Raw genomic sequence first — 21,442 nt, 5'->3', positions numbered from 1 at the left:
TCCTTTTATATCACTAATAGGGATAAACTTTAAAAAGTCTTTCCGTAATATATATTTATCGTCATAATTTTTGCACACAAACGTTACACCTAAAGTAAACTGCTCTACTCCAGAAATATTGGATGTTTTGTCGGCGAGAGTGCGAAAACATTCTGCCTCATTTCTTTGTTTGGTTTATTGGGATTGGATTAATATGCCACACTTTCGAATTACGCCAGTTTTTATTTTGAAGCTTAAATACGAAGTACTTCAACTTCAACTTCTGACATGTGCCTTCAATGCTTCATCCCCTAATTTTTTAAGCCTTTCTTGATATACTGCAGATACGGCCATTTGACTGCCTGCTTACACTCAGCGTGTTTCAGTTTAATTTAACATGACCCCTAACGTTCTCTGAAAATATCTCTTTAACACCCTCAGCCTTAATAGTAGTATTAGTAGTAGTAGTAGAAGCTATAAGTGCAGTAACATACATAACCCTTTGGGTGGTTCAAAATCAAGTTTCACATATAATAAAAGTTTTAACTTAATATTCTATCCTTTTCCTGAGATATAGTGATACCCTTAGCTTCAGGAGTACTAGTAGTAGGCATCGTAGCAGCAATTGTGGTAGTAGTATCCATAGTAGTAGCAGCAGTCTTAGTAGTAATTATAGAAGCTATGGTATTACTAGTAGTACTAGTACGCACATTTTGTATTTTGTCTAGTTCAGTGTCCTCCATAAATTGTCCTTGAAGTTTCAACTTAATACCCTTGCCCATTCCTGTGATAACCTCGTACGTCCTTTGGATAGACTGTTTGCACAAAGTATATTTTTGTTTAGTTCAACGCCCCCCTTGACATTTCCTGAAATATTCAACTTCCTATCTTTAGCCTTAGTAGTAGTAGTCGTACCAATATATATAGTTAGCAGCAGAAGTAGCAGCAGTAGTAGTAGTAGCAATATGTACTGACTGACTTTTGGTCAATTCAACGTCCTTCTGAACGCGCCATGAAACTTAGACTTAGACTTAGGTCCTCCCACGCCTGAGGGCGCATAAGGCAGCAACAGTGGTTCGCCACGACGACCTGTCCTGAGCCTTCGACCAAAGCTGAAAGCTTCAGTTTAATACTTTAAGTTATTCCTAAGAAATCGCTCATGCATCCTTTTGGCAACCTGAATGCACATATTATATTTTGATTTACTTTAATACCCCCAAAAAATCCCTGAAAGTTTCATCTTAATATTCATAACCTCAGTAAAAGTTGTAGTCATAGCAGTTGTAATAGCAGCAATAGTGGTACCGTGTACATAGTGCCTTTTCGTTAGTTTAACATCCCCCTCAACATACCCTTGGTCAATTGATCATCCACCTCATCATTCCCTTAAAGTTCTAAGCTAGTACCCTCAGTTGTTCCTGAGGCTCTCCCTTCTGACAAAGTGTATTCACAGAGCATTTTTTTATTTAGTTCAACAATCCACTCAAACTCTCTGAAAGCTTCCCTTGGATGCACTTGAACTTTTGGAACACCAAAGGTCAAACATGCCCTCTTTCTCCATAACAAATACTATGTATAGGCAATGGGCAAATTGCAAAACTTACAGTCTTTGCACTAAAGGTTGTTGGGGTTGACATCCCAAACATCCTAAGAGACATAGTTACTGGACCTTTCAACTATGCTGAGCAGAATGACTGTCCCAAAGTTTTGATTGAATGCTTTTTGAGAATTAATAGGCTTGGGCTTGGCTGTCTGCCCTCCAATCTCTTTTTACTAGTGAAAAGGGTGCCAGATATTTTAGTTTTCAATCAAATGAGCTCCTTTAAAAGTTTCTATGGTAGCACGCACTACCTATTATTTGGCTTATATACTTTTTTTGAATACCTGCATGCACATAGTTTTTTTTTTCTTTTAATTTAAACTCCTCCTAAACTAAACTAAACACTCTAAACTTTTATTTTGAGCTCCCAAAATGTTTCACCTTATGTTTTTAATGTTTTACCTTAATGTTTTACCTTTTCTGAGCTCTCTTAGCCTCATTAGCTATTGCAATCGTATCAGTAGTATTAGTAGTATACACATAGTAACTTTTGGCTAGTTCAAAACCCACCCCGACATACCCTGAAAGTACCAACTTAAAAATGTAAGCCATTCCGGAGATATTGCCGCTGTGCCTTTTTGACAATCTATACGTTCGTAGTTCTTTTTGACTACGAGCAACATCTGCCAAAACATTCCTTGAAAGCTTCACTTTAATGCTCTTAGCTTCAGTAATAGGAAGCATTAGTAGGAGTACGCACATAATACCCTTGTTTTTTCCATCAAATACACATACACTCATAATGTGACCTCCTATCTAGCATACATCCTGACGGCAAACAAACCGGATTTTAAACCCCTCTCCACAACACCCTTTTTAGACGGAGTGAGAAGTGGGCCCAATGTCCCCTTTTCAACCAGCTTTTGACTTTCTTAAAAACTCTGGGCCACCATGTATGTGTTGCCAGCAGCACTGAAATAACCAGATTAGCGTATAATGCTATGCTGCAGATCTGCTCATATGCTTGTTATAGCTGGAATTATGGAGAACGTTGGAAAAAATATTTTGGGTAAAAACCTCAATGCCTGCACATTTTGTTCAATCTGTCCGCAAAATAATATTGTAGTAAACAAGGGATGAAACACTCCGGATGGAGAAGCGAAAAAAAAGTCAAAATGTTTCTCAATGAATTTTGAAAAAAAAGATGACCGGGCCATGCAGAAACACACCTTCTACTTTAGAGTCTGCATCATTCCTTGTGGATTCTTCCCTCCATCGTTCCCCATTGTTCCCATCCATCGAGGTTGTGTAATCAGAAGCCAAAGAAATAATTCTGTGGTATAGTAGCTCCTCCATCAGTCTTATTTTAGAAAATAAGAAGAAACACCCCCTATAAGTCATAGAATGTTAACGAAAATCACACCCTCAGATTCAGCATATCAATGAACCCTATTGTAGAAGTTCCAAGCTCCTATCTACAAAAATGGGGAATTTTGTATTTTTCGCCAGAAGACAGAACACGGATGTGTGTTTTATTTGTCTTTTTGTTGTTGTTTTTCCCTGGGGTGATTGAATCTACCCATTAGCCCTAGAATCTCGCAAGAGGGCTCATTAAAGCGGAAATAGTTCTAGTACCCTTTTTAAATGACCAAAACAATTGGAGGGCACCTATGCCCACTCCCACACACATTTTTCCCAAAGTCACCGGATCAAAATTTTGAGACAGCCATTCTGTTTAGCTTAGTCAAAAAACCTAATAAATATGTCCTTGGGGACGACTTAATCCCCCACAGTCCCCGGGGGAGGGGCTGCAAGTTACAAACTTTGGCCATTGTTTACAATATAGTAATGGTTATTATGAAGTGCACAGACGTTATCAGGGAGATTTTCGCTTTAGGGTGGGGGTGGGTCAGGGGGAGGGGGTTCCGTGGAATTATCTTTGCATCGAGGAATTTATCATGAGGGAAGAGAATTTCCATGAAGGAGTTGCAGGATTTTTTAAGATTTTTTTTTAATGCTAATCTGCTACTTGGGACTCAATATCTTTCTGTGGTTGAACGAATAAGCCATTCACTTGATCAAATTCATAGGTACTGATCAAGACTCTGGGACTGACATTATTTATATTATATATTGGCATCTTATATTCATTATAGCCCTGTAAGCTTTGAGGCACAAAATTTTGACAAAATTAATTTAGCTTAATTTAAATTGCGTTAGACGTAATCTGAGATTGAGTATGAGAAAGATTACTTGAATTTTTTGCGGAAGAATCGCTTCAGGATAGTCTTAGATACTCTTTTGGCTGGCCGTATATCAAATTATGGCCTGTATGGAGAACATTGTTTGAATCCACTTTACTGGGCTAAAGTAAAAGAAAATTAAGATGACTGGGCCATATTTTACGGATGAAAATGACAGATACCCAAAAATTGTGCCTTTTCGTCGTTGGAAATGGAAACTTTATAAAAGGGAGGTGGTAAAGATTGAAGGTTTGAATAGATTATGGTGGAAGAAGAGCGTATGCAGCTGTGTTGGTCTCAGACGGCCTGGTGCTGCAATGAGTTGTTATTAGTAGTAGCAGTAGCAAGTTGGGCTGGAGATCTGATCAAATTTAAAAATTCGATTATGAAACAAGATTTTTATCAAATTCCCCAGATTTCGTCATTCTCTGGCCCCTACTAGAAACCAATGAATTTGATCAAGTGAATCGTTTCACATTCAAGAGTAGTCCCATAAATCATGGGTTGGCAACGCGCAGCCCGCGGGCCATATGTGGCCCACGAGGCATCTTGCTGCGGCCCGCAAGACCCTCATTGAAAGGGGGTGCCATCTAGCATTCTGCCATATAGCATTCTTGAAAAAAAATCCGTAAGCGTTATCTAGCATGATGTTAGTTTAATGTTCAACTATCCAGTCCAGACCAATTATTTTGGTATGTTACAATTTTTGTTTGTGAACAAACCTACCTCAAAGTTTGGGATAAATCACCAAAAAATATTTTGTCTTTAGATTTTTTTTTTTGTTTATTCTTTTTTAATTCAGTAAAATTTAGTGCTTGGAGTACAAAATGAAAGCCAAATTATCTGGTCGTATTATGTGGCCATCTTGTGGCAACACATTCGGAAGAAACAATTAACGCTTGACTTTATAGATAGCTGTCATCTGTTATATAGTGGGATAGCGCAATAGACCATATCCCAGTATGTACCAGATGAGACCTATCTAAAAAATCAAGGGTGATTTTTTTTTTCTTTCTTCAAAAGTGTTTAAGTACATCCAGGTTGTCGTAGCATAGATACAATGTCTTTGGAATAGATTAAGGTGTTAAGTTTCAACTTTCAGGAAAACTAGAGGAGGAGTATAACTAAATCAAAAGGTACAATACATATCCAGAATGTCAAAACGGTGAATGTGTAATGTCCCAGGAAAAAAGGGGGAGATACATTGGAACCTTCAGAGCATATTCTTGGGGATGTTGAAATAAATCAAACAACACTATGTCCATCCAATTTCGTCATAAGGGCATATTACGGCATCTTATGAACGGATAAAGGTATTAAGCTGAAACTTAAGGACCAGTTGAGGCGGATTTATAGCTATATATTGATGTTAAACTGGTCTATATGCAGTATATCTGGGATGGCCAAGAGCATTAAGGTGAAACTATCAAGGGATATTGCAGTATACGTTGAATGTTTTGAGGGCTACTATAACTACTACTTATGCAATTAGTGCTGCTGCTGTTGTGACTTTTTCAAACTGTGACTGCTTTTAACTGTTTAAACCTATGCAACTGCAAATACTTGTGAATGTGACTGATTGCGACTGCGATCCCAATTATTTGTAGCTACAAATACCAGTGCATATGACTTTGACTGCATCATTACTTGCCTATTCCAAAAAGCAGGAATAGACTGGCTGGTAGGTTTTCGAGCTCGAAATCCACATACTTTTACTACGCAAAATTTAAACCCACAAGCTTGGGTCAAGCAACAAGCTTTAACAGGGTCAATACTGAACGGTTCTTCTCAAACTGGAAGTCAGTTCTAGAAAAGCTTCCTTTTACTGCAAATAACATATGCAATTTTGGCGAAAACTTTGAGACCAGTTCACGTCACTCCTAAAGAGCTATGGGAAAGGGGTAAGATAAGAATATGCAAGGCAACATCCTCAGAGAGAGGTATAATGAAAGGTGAAATAATGAAATACTCAGATGAAATTGGATTAAGACAACTTCAAACTGAGTTTGAAAATCGGTTCGCTGATTTCACAAAGATCTCACGTAAGATGGACATTTTTGAAAACCTCATCACAGTTGAGTGGATATCGGTACTGTACCAAGTGATTATCAGTAATGAATCAACGTGATAAATTTGCAAAGTGATACTACACTTAAAATAGCTTTTAAGGTAAAAGCCAACTTGGTGGATTTCTATGGAAGTTTGTATTATGAGAACTACAAGGAATTAAAGAGGTTTGCCAAGCAAATAATTACTGGGTTTGGTAGTATATATATTCGTGAGCAAACTTTGTCAATTTTTAATTATCGAAAAAAACACTGATATTGATTATCGGACATACATTTAGACGCAATATTACATGTTTCTAATACAAAAATGCAAGCTAATGTAAAAAAAAGCTTGCAAGTCTAATGTAACTCTAAATAGATTTTATTAACTACAGTAAATGTAGTAAAAACATACATTAAGCGTTTTATTTTTAAACCTAAAATATTTTCGGATAAATATCTTAGATATGCTCTAATTACTATAGTATACCTACAGTACTAAATTACAGTGTAATGAAGTGATACCTAAGTACGGCCCGCGTAATATCCCAACATGGAATTTCGGCCCTTTCAGAGCAAAAGGCCGCCGACCCATGCCATAAATAATAGTGTTTTGTTGTTATTCTCCTCCCCTCAAGCAAATTTAAATGAAATGTGATAATTCGATAGGTTGGTTGTAACATGTTTGAGAAAAAAGAATTTATGATATCGAAGCCAATTGGCTCCATTAATCTAATGTATTTTTAGTATATCTTCTGATTCTCAACCATGACGGTTTAATATCTTCTATGTAAAAATTTTCTTCTATCCTCTCTCCCTTTTCTGCATTTTTTTTTCTTTCATTCATAGATGGTAAAGTTGTTAGGATTTGACACCATAGATATAAAAATCGTATTAAATTTGAATCGTAGAAAATTTGACACTTATTTTCAGGTTTGTTTGCTTTCTTGAAGAGCTTTGCTGTGTACTCTAACACCTTTTTGAATTGTCCGGCTCTAACAGTTCTAAGGCTGGGTGCCACTCCTTGTGATTTTTCCCGTAATTTTGGTATTACAGCCCAAGGCCTAGAATCTTGGACCAAGTATATAAATTAAATATTACACTTAAAACGTGTATTGGGTATATGCATTATTATCATGTAACATCAAACATGGAATACTCAGCGACGGTTCTAACCTCTCTTGCGCCCTGGCGAAAGTTTTATCAGAGCCAAATTTATTTTCTCTCGAAAAGTTGCGGTCTGAATTTTCACAAAATTTTCATTTATCAACAAAATTTTACACACTGTGCCCTCTATTTGAATGATATATTTCAAAAATTTCGAAATGATCATAACCGTTAGATTATTTACTTGAAATTTTGCGCCTCTAACCCTCCTCTACGTCCTCCTCCTATAACCACCTCTGGGAATACTGCTAAGACAAAGCTGGGAGTGCCAGTTCATGGAAATGTAGAGTAATATAAAACGGATTTTTTTAAACCTAGGGGGAATTTTGTCATTTCATTTAATTTTTTCGATTAAAATATATAAAAAAAAGGTGTTTTTTTACGTAAAATTTCCTCAAAAATGTATTTCAATATATAGGGAAGGGGAAAATCTAGAAGGATAAACGTTTTCCCTACCCCTCTCCGTTTGAATATCCAGCAGGGGAGGCCCATTCAGATGTGGAATCTTGACTAGGCGTGTGCAACCACCAAAGGATTTATTTTTTTATATTAATTAAGGGTTTGCTTATTTTCAGGGAGTCTTCGTGGCTCTACTGTTTTGTTTACTAAATGCTGAGGTAAGTTTTTATTTATATTACAAATGCACTTTCTACTTTTTCGTACCTTGCCTGCTTTTTTCCGCGGCCTTCACAAGACCTTCAAAAATGAGAGTGAAAGCAGCTGATAAAACTTGACATTTTTTTTTAATCCAATCTTAAGCATATTGTTTCATCAACTAAGCAACTTTATAAGAAAAGTAAAAGAAATAATTTTTATCTATTGTGTTTTTGTTTTACAAGAAAACAAAATTGTTGTCTGAAAACGACCGGATGGAATGCAGCCCTTTTTCAATGTAATATCTTTAAAACTTTGTGTTTTCAAAGAAATGCCAACAACAGCTTAAGAAAATAATCGCAAGTCGTACTTAAAATATAATATTTTCACCAAGTTTTTAAAAGCGAATCAAATGGTACTTTGCTGTGAGCGACAATACACGATCTTTATTTGTAACTCAAACTTAGATGACGCTGTAGACAGTTCCAACTTGATAGCGCCAGACTAAAACTTTAAATGGTTCGCCAAGAAAAATTTTAAATTATGTACATCTCAAGTTGGAATACCTCAAATTTAAGTGCCTCGAAATTAAATGCCTCAATTTAAGTGTAAAAATTTTAATTCCATTTAAATTTCAGGCCGATTGTGTCGCAAAAAGGTAATTTGTTATTGGGCGTTTTTACAATGATTTCACAATTTACAATTTCACGGTAACTGAAAAAACGATTAACGTAGTGATTAACGAGCAAAAAACTACTCTGTTCTGATCCAAGCTGAAAAAAATCAAGTCTAGATGATATGACTGGCTCAGTCTGGTTTCCAGTATCCAAAGGTAGATGTCCGATTTTATTGATGGATTTCCAAGACATCTACTAATATTAATTTTGATAATGTAGAAAAATTCTAATTGGGACTCTTTTAAATTACACAGGAAAATAGGCAAAGATAAAATGGAACTAAAAGTGGCTTAACTAAAAAAAACTGGAACTAAAACTGGAACGTGAAACTGTAACTAAAAAAATTTTTGCTGTTTATAGTTTGCTTTGGTTAGAACAGATTTTTCATGTTAAGAAAATAGCTGCAGCTTAGAAAAGAGCAAATCACGGCTCATATTAAGCAACAGTTTAAAAATGCGTCCAAATAGTTTCCACAAAAAAATGCCGTTTTAGCTGACTAAGGATTGCTACTTTCTTTCAGTGGTTTTATTGTACTCTTTACTTCTTTTTTTGTTATATTTCGTTTTCTGTGATTGCTGCTATTTTTTATACTTTGAATTTCTAGTTTTAATTAGGAAAATTTTAAATAAATTAGCATTAAAATTGAAAAACTTTGATAAGTTGTTTCTATTTTTGACGTTTATTGTATACTTTTTGTATGTTCTTGTATGTGTTTGGTGCTAGCATATCATCCCTAATAATAAATGGTGGGTAAAAAGGGATTTTAGTCAATGAAGACCAAACCTTTGTTAGAATGGATTTTTGATAACAACTTGCATATCCCGGAATCCGTTCTTGGTGCTGATTCTAAATCTGAAAAACTCAGTTATATTTTATTTGACATCAAAATTTATTAGTATATGCGCACATTTTCCGAAAAAAAAGAGAAAACACCTGCAAAAATATGAATTATGGTGAACTACACCACAAAAATTTAATGTATCCGAGAACCCTAAAGTGAAAAAAGATGCTGTATAGAAAGAAGCACAAATTCTGAAGTTTTCCCCCGAAAATAGGGTCATGAATGCCTCACTTTTTGAGAGTAACAGTGTCAAACCACTAATCCCAAAATATCGAAGGCGGACTTATCAAAGTAAAAATTGAAATTAAAGTATCACTTTTAAGTAAGAAAAAAATCATACCGAAGAATTTGAGTTACAAAAATAATGTTTCGCTCAAACAAAACCAAAATGCTTCTGAGCAAGAATTTCGACATATTCAATTGTTTTAGAGCGATAAAAACATAACTATATTGTCTCCCGATTTGAAAAAACTTCTGCCATGCGGTGGCAAATAAACCCTTGAATATATATGCAGTATATGCAAATGACCAGATATTGAAAAAAATTTAACAGGTAGCAATTGCAATTAGACAGTATTGCATTTTTTCATCCTATATTAGAGAGAAAATTAAATAGATCCGTTACTTGGGAGGGCAGTTTATAAAAATTCTCAAAGAGCTCATTTTTAGGCCTAAATTTACACTTCCATAATTGCCTCTCAAGATAATTAAGGATGCGGAATTTTACCTCTTGCCTGCCTTTATTTGGAAGACAAAGAATTCAAAAGGGGTGCCAAGACCTGGGGAAGCTATCTTCTTATTGCAGAAACAGTAGTTTTTTAATGTCAGGCTTTTGTTTTTGATGATTCATAAAAAGCAAAATTTGACGTTATGATAAAAACTTAACTGAAGCATAAAAAACGGTCATTAACGGAGGGAGACAGCCTCCCTTAATACCTTATTTTAATCTTACACTTATTTTATTCTTATAATTTACACAACTTATTTTACATTACACAATACTCTTATTTTATTGTTAAGAAATATTTTCCTAAATGGGTTTCTTTTCTGAAAGAACTGTATGAGCAAAAAATTGAGGTAGTGGGAGCCCTTCCTTGTATTTAGGAAAACCCTGAATATGATAACCAACAAATATAAGATTTTACTGAGAGTAAGAGGAAAACAAAAAGTAAAAAATCGTGAATTATCCTATATTTGAGTTGGATCACTTCATTCTCCCCCCCCCCTCTTATTCCCAATTATTCGGCCAAAAATTTTAACCTTTTTTTCTCGACGCTTCAGGAATTAATATTTCACCGCTAGAGTAATCTGATTGAAAGTTTAAATTTGTTTCGTAGTTCATCAAGAATGAAATAACCTATTTACTCGCAGCTCCTTAAAAAAATAAAATTATCAGTTCATATGTTTGAAATGCAGTCTCTAAGTAAACTTCTTACAATTACAAACTATTTGTATGGTTTTTGTGGTATGAGTTTTTGCACTCTAAAATATTTTTAGGAAAACTTCAGTTGAATTTTAGCATAAAGGGTGCAGAATTTGAGGTGTAGAGGCCCCCTGATATAAAGAACACTTTCTGTCCATTCCAAATTGTATTTCCACTCTTTACTGTCATTTGGAAAAAAAAAATTAGCATGATTTATTTAAGACTTAGGCTATCATATAATAAGGTTAAAATTAGCGTTATTTTAAACAGTTGAAGATTGGAGTAAAAAAGGTTTTCTCATTTTTCCTTTCTTTTATTCATATTCCTAGGCTAAAACTATAAAACTATTTGTCAAAAGTCAAAAGTCAAATTAATTAAGTCAAAAGCTTCATTATGTTTGTATTTTCAGTTGGATTTATGAAGATTTAAATGTAAAGTGTTAGTTAGCTGCTTAATCATTACAAATGTTTGAGTTTTCTATTTTATTTCAGTTCTGAAATAGCGGTTGCTGAAAATGTCAACATTAAAATAATGAATTATTCAATATGTTTTGCAGGTTATTCAAGCATTTCGAAAAAAGTGGAATTTGAGAAACCGAAAAAGGAAGGGGTTTTCTATTTCCAGCAGATCTTTGAGCGGGAAGGTACGTAGAATTACGTTACTTAAAATACAGAAATTCCAGCGCTTATATTTAACTACAAGATGTTGCAGTAGCTGGACTAGTCGTCTTTAGAGAAGTTAGTGACCTTACTTGGAAGGACTGAGCGTTTCAGGGGCAGTATCAATACAGAGGTGGCATTGGGGGGGGGGGGGAAATGCCCACCCCGGATTTTTCAGGGGGCCCAAGCTTCCACCGCAAACGGTCCTTTGCCTGCCATAATAATCCATTATGTCCAACATAATCCATTCTATCCAGTTGATTTGAAATTACTACACTGCATTGAAATTACTGACCAAAGAGCGCAATTACCTGGCGACACTCGGGGTATTTATGCTATTTGCTATTAATCATTGTAAACTTTGAAAGTAGGTTAGATACATAATAAAAGTCTCAAGTTCTGTCAAATGCCCATTTCCTAGATGATTATATTAGTAGTATAAATTCTGAATATTTGCAGTAATTACTCTAAGTTGACAGATTAAAGTAGGTCAGTTCCTGTCAAATGTTTCCATGTTTATTTCCTTGTTTAGTGAATATAAGCCACCGTTTTAGATTACTGGAGTCAGTTCTTATTCTGTTTCTGTCTTCGTCTTATGTACATTTACTTTATCATATGTGTAAATAAACATTTTTATGCTCGACACATAAACCTTATCAAACAGTTCGTGGTAAAAAACTGTAGTAAGGAGCGACCCGGCTCAATAGTAACCAAAACTCTAAAAAATTGAATTTTGATATCAATAGCTACATTAAAAGAATCGCATTTAAATACTGATTTCAAATATATAAGTTTCATCAAGTTTAGTCCTACCCATCAAAAGTTACGAGCCTGAGAAAATGTGCCTTATTTAAGAAAATAGGGGGAAACACCCCCTAAAAGTCGTATGATCTTAACGAAAATGACACCATCAGATTCAGCGTATCAGAGAACCCTACTGTAGAAGTTTCAAGCTCCTATCTACAAAAATGGGGAATTTTGTATTTTTTGCCAGAAGACAAATCACAGGTGCGTGTTTATTTGTTTTTTTTTTTTTTTCTTTTTCCCAGGGGTCATCGTATCGACCAAGTGGTCCTAGAATGTCGCAAGAGGGCTCATTCTAATGGAAATAAAAAGTTCTAGTGCCCTTTTTAAGTGACCAAAAAAATTGGAGGGCATCTGGGCCCCCTCCCACGCTCATTTTTTCTCAAAGTCAACGGATCAAAATTTTGAGATTGTCATTTTGTTCAGTATAGTCGAAAACCATAATAACTATGTCTTTGGGTATGACTTACTCCCCCACAATCCCTGGAGGAGGGGCTGCAAGTTACAAACTTTGACCAGTGTTTACACATAGTAATGGTTATTGGGAAATGTACAGACGTTTTCAGGGGGATTTTATTTTGTTTGGGGGGTGGGGCTGAGGAGAGGGGGCTATGTTTGAGGATCTTTTCTGGAGGAATATGTCATGGGGGAAGAAAAATTCAATGAAAAGGGCGCAGGATTCTCTAGCATTACTATAAGAAAACAATGAAAAATAAACATGAAAACGTTTTTTGAAATGAAAGGAAGAAGTAGCATCGAAACTTAAAACGAACAGAGATAATTACGCATATGAGGGGTTCTAAAAATACTTTAGCATAAAGAGCAAGGTATTTAGGAGGAGATAAATACCTTGCTCTTTATGCTAAAGTATTTTTAGTAATTTCAACTATTTATTCTACGGCCTTTCTGATTCAGGGGTCATTCTTAAAGAATTGGAACAAAACTTACGATTTAGTGTAAAGAGCGAGGTATTAACAAGGGTACAAACCCCCTCGTATACATAATGAAAATATAAGGTTATGAAAGTTTGTTACATAAGTTAATTCTTAAGTTACGTGTATTTTTTACTAATCAAAACGTTCGTTAAAAATTAAAAGTTCTAGTTGCCTTTTTAAGTAACCGAAAATTTGGAGGGCAACTAGGCCTCCTTCTCCACCTCTTATTTCTCAAAATCGTCTGATCAAAACTAAGAGAAAGCGATTTAGCCAAAAAAAGAATTAATATACAAATTTCATTTTAATAATTTATGTGCGGAGAGCCAAAACCAAACATGCATTAATTCAAAAACGTTCAGAAATTTAAAAAAAAAAAAAAAATTTTTTAGCTGAAAGTAAGAAGCGACATTAAAACTTAAAACGAACAGAAATTACTCCGTATATGAAATGGGTTGTCCCCTCCAGAATCCCTCGCTCTTTACGCTGAAATTTGACTCTTTGCCACAATTCTACTTTTTAAAACAATTAAAAGCTTTAGCGTAAAGAGTGAGGGATTGTGGAGGGGACAACCCGTTTCATATATGGAGTAATTTCTGTTCGTTTTAAGTTTTAATGTCGCTCCTTACTTTCAGCTAAAAAAATTAGTTTTTTTTATTTAATGAAAGTTAGAGACGCTTGACATCCTCTACTGGTCGAACCCCAGCTTTTAGACCAACGCTACCATAAGACTCTAAAGATGAGAAACCAGAGAGAAGTAGAAGACTTTACATCCTTAAGCCTATTAACTTTTTAGTTAGGTAAATATAAAGGTATAAATAACCATTAGCATTATAGCTCAAAAGATGACCAAGCATTTGAAACAATTTGTGACAATCGGACTACTACTTTGGCAGATGAAATGAAGCGAGAGTACTCCAAGACTTTCAACCGTCTACTAACCGAATTTGACAGAAGGTTCACAGATAACTTGCCAGTGCTGAGCACACTCGAAGCCTTGGATTCAAGCTCAACCAAGTTCATGGACACAGAGTTGCTCAAGCGTTTCTCAGCTCTTTACGGGGCTGGATAGCTGGATATCGACGACATTCTTCTTGAATGTCAAACTGGTATTACCAAGCGTTTCTTGCTTGATGAAGAGAAAAAGCCAGAAAACTTCCTAGACATTGTCAACCATCTTCAGGCATTACCAGTGGCTCACTCAGAAGTAATTAAAGTACTTCGGATTGCTGCCACACTTCCTGTGACAACAGCAAGCAATGAGCGTTTGTTTTCTAGCTTAGAAATAGTGAAAAACTACCTGCAGTCTATAACAGGAGACGATCATTTCAGTCACCTCCTTTTGATAGGAGAGTTGCAGAGAAGGATTTAGTAAAAAATTGGACTATAATCAGCTTGTTGACGATTTCGCAAAGATGAAACCTCGGCGGTTCCCCTTGTTACCTTGAGTGTTGTAATATTTTTTCTCTTTTTATGTTTTTCCTTTTTGTAAATATATTTGATCTGAAAGATTTCTGCTGAAGGAAAACCAAGATTTTGGTTACAACCCTAAGTATGATAACAAAGATTACTTTCACCAACGTGTTGTTTACTTCAATAAGAAAGTTTCTCGCTGAGGAGGGCCAGCCTGTAGTCTGGTTGAATTTTTCACTTTCAGTTTAATCACTTAACCTCGTTGATTATGATCTTTGATCTTATAATTAATCTTAGAGGTCAGTGTGGCCGAGTTCCACATTTGGTTACAGTACATTTCCATGCAGCACATGGGTGTTGAAAATGCGTTTTTACTTAGAATATTCAATCGATGTGCTGCCAAAACTAGCATTTTTTCTTACGCGAAAGTTTGGGGGGCCCAAAATGGAGTTCATGCCCACCCCCAGATTTGGCTCAAATGGCGCCTCTGCATCAATAACCTTTTGAGGACTAGTGTCATCTTAGTTTAGCATTTAGCATATGGGCATTGGGCGTTTCCTAGCATGTAAGATTATATTTTCTCTGGAGAATTCTTGTCTATTGTGTGGGTTATTCAAACAGAAAGTAATTATTTCATTATAAAAATATGGGTCTTTCATTGACTAATTGACCAAACCAAAAATTGTGGCCTGCAAAATTAAATTAAAAACAAAGAAAACCCATCAGAAACAAAAGTTTCTGAAGCTAATATTTTCTCCTGGAAGCTCTTGCGTATCGTATAAATAACCACCTAAACAGACAGTAATTATCTAATTGCCAAGAATATCGGTATTTCGAATATCCGATCGAAAGTTTTGGCCAACAAAACTAATTTAAAAACATAGAGAAATCTTTAGTACTATTGTCTATTCTATGCATAACCATCCAAACAGCTTTTATTTGTTTAATGAGCAAGAATATAAGTGTTTCATTGACTAATTGATCGGACCAATAGCTATAGCCAATAAAATTAAATTACAATAGAGCCTTAAGAAACGAAGAATTCTGAAAGCAATGCCGTATCAAGGGGGGTTAGGGGGTTAGAACCCCCCTCCTCTCCCTTTAAATATCTGTCTGACTCGTAAAACGTAACAAAAATATAAAAAAACTGAATGTATTTTTTGAGAGTTTTTATTACCCCCCCCCCTGAAAAGAAAATTCTTTGGTAAAACCCCTCCTGAAAAAATCAAAAATCATAATTATCTAATTGCCAAAAAATATCGGTACTTTGTAAGTTGGATCGAAAATTGTGGCCTACGAAACTAAATTAGAAACGTAGAGAAACCTTCAGAAATGAAGGTTTTGTGAAGGTAAAATTGTCTCTAGAGAATTATTTTCTATTCTATAGATAACCATTAGAGAATATCGTAACTATTTGATTGCCATAAATACCACTATTTGACTGACTAACTGATCGGACCAACAGTGGTGGCCTATAAACAAACTGAAAACAAAGAGAAACCTTAGCATGTAAGGCAATATTTTCTCTGAGGACTTTTTCTTATTATATTGATAGCTATCCAAACTGCTGGTAGTTATTCCATTGCCAAGAATATCTGTGTTTAATTGACTAACTGATCCTACCAATTATTCTGGCCCAAAAAGTAAACTGAAAACAGAGAGAAACCTTAGCATATAAGGTAATGTTTTCACTAAGGATTTTTTTTTTATTGGACCCAGGTCCGGATTCAAAGCTTTGACGATTCTAGGCCCAAGTGTTTTTACGATCTGTTTTTAAAAGATTTTCGGGGAAATCCTCAAAACTTAGTGGAATAGTGAAAGCCGCAGGGCCTAGTGGGCCTATTGGTAAATACGTGTCTGGTTTCACTGCAATTTTCATTTAATTTGTTATGTTGTAATAAGTACAAAAGAAAATATCTGTAATATAATTCCTTTTAGTAAAGCGCCAAATACTTTGCCTATAGGCTTCAATGTTTGTGTTGCCTATAGGCTTGTGAAAATGATACGCGTCTTGAACAGCGTTGGAAAGTAAAAATTACATCAAACGGAATATTTGATGTATGATGATATTAATTGTTGAAAGAGCATCAGTTCAAGATTTTATTTCACTCTAATTTTTATTTTATTTTTCAATGCTGTAATAACTGTAAAAGAAAATATATGTGATATAATTGGTTTTCAGTGAACCACCTATGACGCAGTAGACCTTAGGTTTTTACAATTAAGGAAGGTGGCAGTATCTAAACTCTTGTTTGTAGTGAAACTATAGTTGCCCTAAACATTCCTGGAAATAACTAATAAAATTAAACTGAATATTGGATGAATAATGATATTAATTGCTGAAAGCTCATCAGTTCAAAAATTTTACTGTAATTTTTATGTTTATTTTCAATATAAAGTACAAAATAAATATTTGTAATATAGTTCGTTTTCAGTAAAGTGCCAATGACGTAGTTGGCTTTTGACTTTACAGTGAGAGAAGGAGGCGATACCCAAACTCATGTTTGTAGTGATTTTTGTTCTTTTCAAACTTGATTTCCATATTCAATTTAAGTTTCACTCGTTTTAAGATTTATATATTCATTTATATTAGTACCTGTTGCATGTTTGTTTGCCATGTTTTTTTTGTGTTTCTTTTTAATTTGTCGGTTTAAGATTTCAGTTATATTTTAATAGAAAAAAATTCGTTTAAAGCTTGATTTGCATATTCGATTTAAGCTTTACTCGTTTTAAGATTTATTTATTCATTTATATTTGTACTTGTTGTATGTTTCTTTTCTATGATTGTTTATTTCACTTCTTTCTGTCTTTAGTTTTATTTATTCTTTAATGGTGGTTTCTGAACGTTTGGAGTTTGAATTTTAACAGGTACTTGTATTTGCTGATATTAAATTTAAATTGGCCTTTACTTTTCTTGGAAAGACTTCTTTTTTGATTGCAAAAAGTTTCAAGTTTTACAAAAATTCTTTATTTCAAAATAAGATTTTCTCTTTCGACGTCCAACTTTCATCAAAGTATCAAATCTAGTATCAAAGTAACAATATCAAAGTACCAAAGGATCAAACTAAAGAAAGCATCAAAGTAAATAAGGTATCAAAGTAAACAAAGAATCAAAGTAACAATGAGCAATTTGCATAACATACAGCCCTTGCACCGCAAATCGAATTATTTACCTTCTAAGTCATTAACTCGAAGTATCAAAGTAAACAAAGCATCAAAGTAACGATAATTTTGTAACTCAGAGCCATGTTGCCGGGGTTGGGGGGTCAACCCTGGAAGCATTGTTATTTGGCCTTTAAACTATTTTGGCTAGTTGCCCATTGATCACTTTTTATTCTTAGAGAAGAGCTAGAAGTTTCAATGTCCATTCGAATGAGCACCCTCCAATGTTAATACGACCACCCCCTCCACAAAAATCTTATATTCTAATAATGGTCAACTTATATAAGTTACAATCCTTGCCCCGGGGGCTAAGGAGGATTTCTCAAACCCTAAATTATAGTAATTTGATTTTTGGACTAATTTGAACAAAATGGCTTGTTTAAAATTGTGATAAGATGCATTTGGGGAGAAAAGGGACAATGGAGGGGGTGGGGCTTGTTACTTTTTGATCACTTTCAATTCTTAATAACTTACAATTTACATAAGTTACAATTCTTGTCACGAGTGCTAGGAGAATTTCAACCCCTAAATTATAGTAATTTGAATTTTTGACTATTTTTAACAAAATAGCTATTTCAAATGTTTTATCGCATGCACTTGGAAAAAAGAAGTAGGGGGGGTATATACCCTCCGATCACTTTTGATGGCTTTTGAAAAGGTAACTAGAACTTTCAGTTTCCAACCAAATGAGCCATCTCTGAAGTTTATACGACCACCCCTTACATAAGACCTTATATGACCGTGGGGCATAGCTTACAACACTTGGCCCCGGGCTCTGGGGGTTTGGGTTTGTGTCGACCCCGAAGTTTTGTTATTTGATTTCTATACTATTTTGAACAAAATAGCTATCTCAAAATTTTGATTGAATACATTTGGGGGGAAAGGCCCTTGATGGGGGGGGGGGGCTAGTTGGCCTCCAATCACTTTTAATTCTTAAAAAGAGAACTAAAAATTTTATTTACAATAAAACGAGACCCTTCCGTAGTTTATACAGCAACCCTTTCATAAAAATGTTATATGCCCCTAGAGCACATTATACAACACTTGCCCCAGCATTCTGGGGGGCTGTTTTATCCCTGAAGTTGTTGTTATATTATCTTTGGTCTACTTTGAACAAAATCGCTTTATAGAAAATTCGACGGGGCACTCTTGGGGAAAACAAAGCTGGGAGGGAGGCTAGTCATCATCTGATCACTTTTGAATCTTAAAGGGGAAATAGAACTTCCAATTTCCAATCAAATGAGCCACCTTCGAAGTTGATACGACCATCACTTACATATAAATCTTATACACCCCCGGAATATAACTTAAAATGCTTGCCCCCGGGCTCTGGGGGGTTTTATCGACCCCGGATTTTTTTTATCTGATGTTTGAACTATTTAATAAAATGGCTATCTCAAAATTTGTTTAGCATGGATTTGAGGAAAAGGGCATGGGGGGCTAGTTGCCCTCGGATCTCTTTTGACTCTTTAAAAGTGAACTAGAATTTTCAATTTCTAATCATATGAGCCCTCTGTGAAGTTTATACAAGCATCCATATGAACCATATGGATCCATATGAACCATGTATGCCTCCAGGGCGTAACTTACAATGCCTGCCCCCGAATCCTGGGGGATGTGTCGACATGGGAGTTTTTTCATGTCTGAACTTTGAACTATTTTTAACAAAATGACTATCTCAAAATTTTTATCTAATGAATCTGTGGAAAAAAGGGTGTTGGGGGGGGGGCTAGCTTCCCTCTGATCACTTTTGACTCTTTAATAGGGAACTATAACTTTCAATTTCCAATCAAATGAACCCTTTCTGGAGTTTCTTCGAATATCCCTTCCATAAGAACCATATATGCCCCTAGGGCATAGCTTATAACGCCTACTTCCAGGCCTTGGGGGGTTGTGTCGACACCGGAGGCTTAGTTATCTGACCTATGAACTATTTTTAACAAAATGGCTATCTCAAAATTTTTATTTAATGCATTCGGGAAAAAGGGCGTGGGCTAATTGCTCTTAGATCCCCAGTGGCTCTCAAAAAGGGCACTAAAACTTACGATTTCCAATCAAATGGGCCCCCCTCCGAAGTTCATACGACCCATCCTTCCATATGAAGTGCCTCTGGGTAAAAATAGTAAATAATAATAAAACATTGGAGCCGCATGGCCTTTACTATAGGCAACGCTATAGCGTCGCCTCAGATTTCTTTTTCATTCATGAAATTGTATTACAAGAGAATCTGATCTTGAACTGACAGATTTTAGGAATTAAAAGCCCCTTAAATATCCGGGGAAAAATTCTCCTGCGCAAATTTTGCGAAACAGGGGACTGGTTGCCCTCCTATGACTTTTGAATATTAAAAAGGGTACTAGAACTTTCAATTTCCAATCCAATGAGCCCCTCCAATGTTTGTGTGACAACCTTTACCAGAAAAACCTTACATTTACATAAAGATATTTATGGCTGTGTAAGTTTCCACTTAACGGATCCAAAAAATCAGCTTTCACTTTTACTTTCTTTGGTACTTACTTTGGTACTCACTTTCACTTTAAGACTTACTTTTCCGATCATAGGTGTTCTACCAATAATTTTTGTCAGAATTTTTTTTCTTTTTTTTTTTAGTAACCGATAAATGCTGCCATCTCACTTTTGGCTTTGGTAGAAGCACTCACTGGTCAGGATGGAAGCGCGTACATTGCTATTTACACTCATGTAAACACTTGCGAACAAGTTAAAGTACAGGAACACGCATATGTGGGTTTTTACCTGTAGTTTCTTCTCCTCACAAGAAAGTATTCTTCAACACAATGATTTTATTAGGATTCAATTTATCTTCTTACAGATTTTAAGACCTCCTGGTAACATTGTCAGATCATCATGGGACATGGCTTTGGACTGAACATCTGTAAGAATTCAAAATGAGAACGCATAACGAGGGAACTAGAACTAGACCATTTGTCCCCTAAAATAAAAAAATATATATTTCATTACTTTGTAATAAGTCTAAACAAATTTCTGTAAAAAAAAACAAACATTTTTTAAACCGTTTCCCGAAACAGCATCTTCAGCCCCCCCAACTTCCTGTCACATAAGTTCACATAGGCGTCCATGCATTCATATCACGCTATCGATGATGAAAAAAGTGACTACCAACATCAAGCTATTGTAATTGTTATTTATATTTTTTAAATTATTATTCTGTGTCGTAAGGAAATACGTACGAAAATTATGCTCATGTGTTTCTATGTATTTATGTTGTACGTAAATATCCCAAATAAATTATGTTGTTCTAACTTCTAGTTCTGTTCGTTTTTCTTTTACTTATTACCGTTCGTATAGTTCAATTGCTGTAGCCTGCTAAATTGCAGTAGATTTCATTTGTTCGTGTCATCTGTGGGTATAAATTACAAGAAATGGTAAAATTCTAGTTTAGCTACATTTTGCTTACTTGGAAAGGAGTTAGGTAAGGAAAATGAAACTTTTAGGGATTGATCTATAGACTTAAGAATGTCCTGGGAAGGTATTTCGAAGTATCTACCTCCACTCCTTCTCCCTCTAGTGGATACTGACCATTGATGACCTTTAAAAATCTTTGTGATATTAAACTGTACCCTTGCGGAATAGATCTTTTGCTTAAATAAAGTACAAGAAAACTATCAACAAATGAACTGGCATCATTTTTGTGCAATCTTAAAAAAAGGCTTATACCAGATTACCTATCACTCACTCGAGCTATCTGTCCTGGCTTTTTCTATAACTAGCCATGACTTGATGCCCACAACTACCTGATTTTAATTCAAAACCAACGGATCTCCATCACGCGTCAACCCAAAATCAGTCCAATCTTTCATCTCTTAGTTGTATGGCTATCCATCTTAGTTCTACCAGAGGAATGACCCGTGGTCGGATGAAAAATAGACTTATCTATCGACAAATGAATTGACATCATTTTTATACAATCCTAAAAAGGGC

At 35.2% G+C, this 21,442-nt stretch overlaps 1 protein-coding gene across 2 annotated transcripts in view; it reads left to right on the top strand.

The window, feature by feature from the left end:
• Window positions 1-20,757, top strand: part of LOC136025303 (calcitonin gene-related peptide type 1 receptor-like) — a 264,444-nt gene extending 243,687 nt beyond the window's left edge. The window contains exons 11-13 of one of the 2 annotated variants that reach the window (XM_065701203.1): window positions 7,553-7,594; window positions 11,069-11,155; window positions 20,313-20,757. In XM_065701203.1, the coding sequence (XP_065557275.1) occupies window positions 7,553-7,594; window positions 11,069-11,155; window positions 20,313-20,369 (186 nt within the window). In that variant the 3' untranslated portion in view covers window positions 20,370-20,757. Of the gene's footprint in view, window positions 1-7,552; window positions 7,595-11,068; window positions 11,156-20,092 lie in introns of both variants that reach the window. The other variant, XM_065701204.1, reaches the window with a different exon arrangement.
• The last annotated feature ends 685 nt before the right edge of the window (window positions 20,758-21,442 follow it).

This window comes from Artemia franciscana, chromosome 3 (genome assembly GCF_032884065.1).
Source record: "Artemia franciscana chromosome 3, ASM3288406v1, whole genome shotgun sequence".
Taxonomy (NCBI): domain Eukaryota; kingdom Metazoa; phylum Arthropoda; class Branchiopoda; order Anostraca; family Artemiidae; genus Artemia; species Artemia franciscana.
This window is presented reverse-complemented; position numbering and strand designations above follow the sequence as displayed.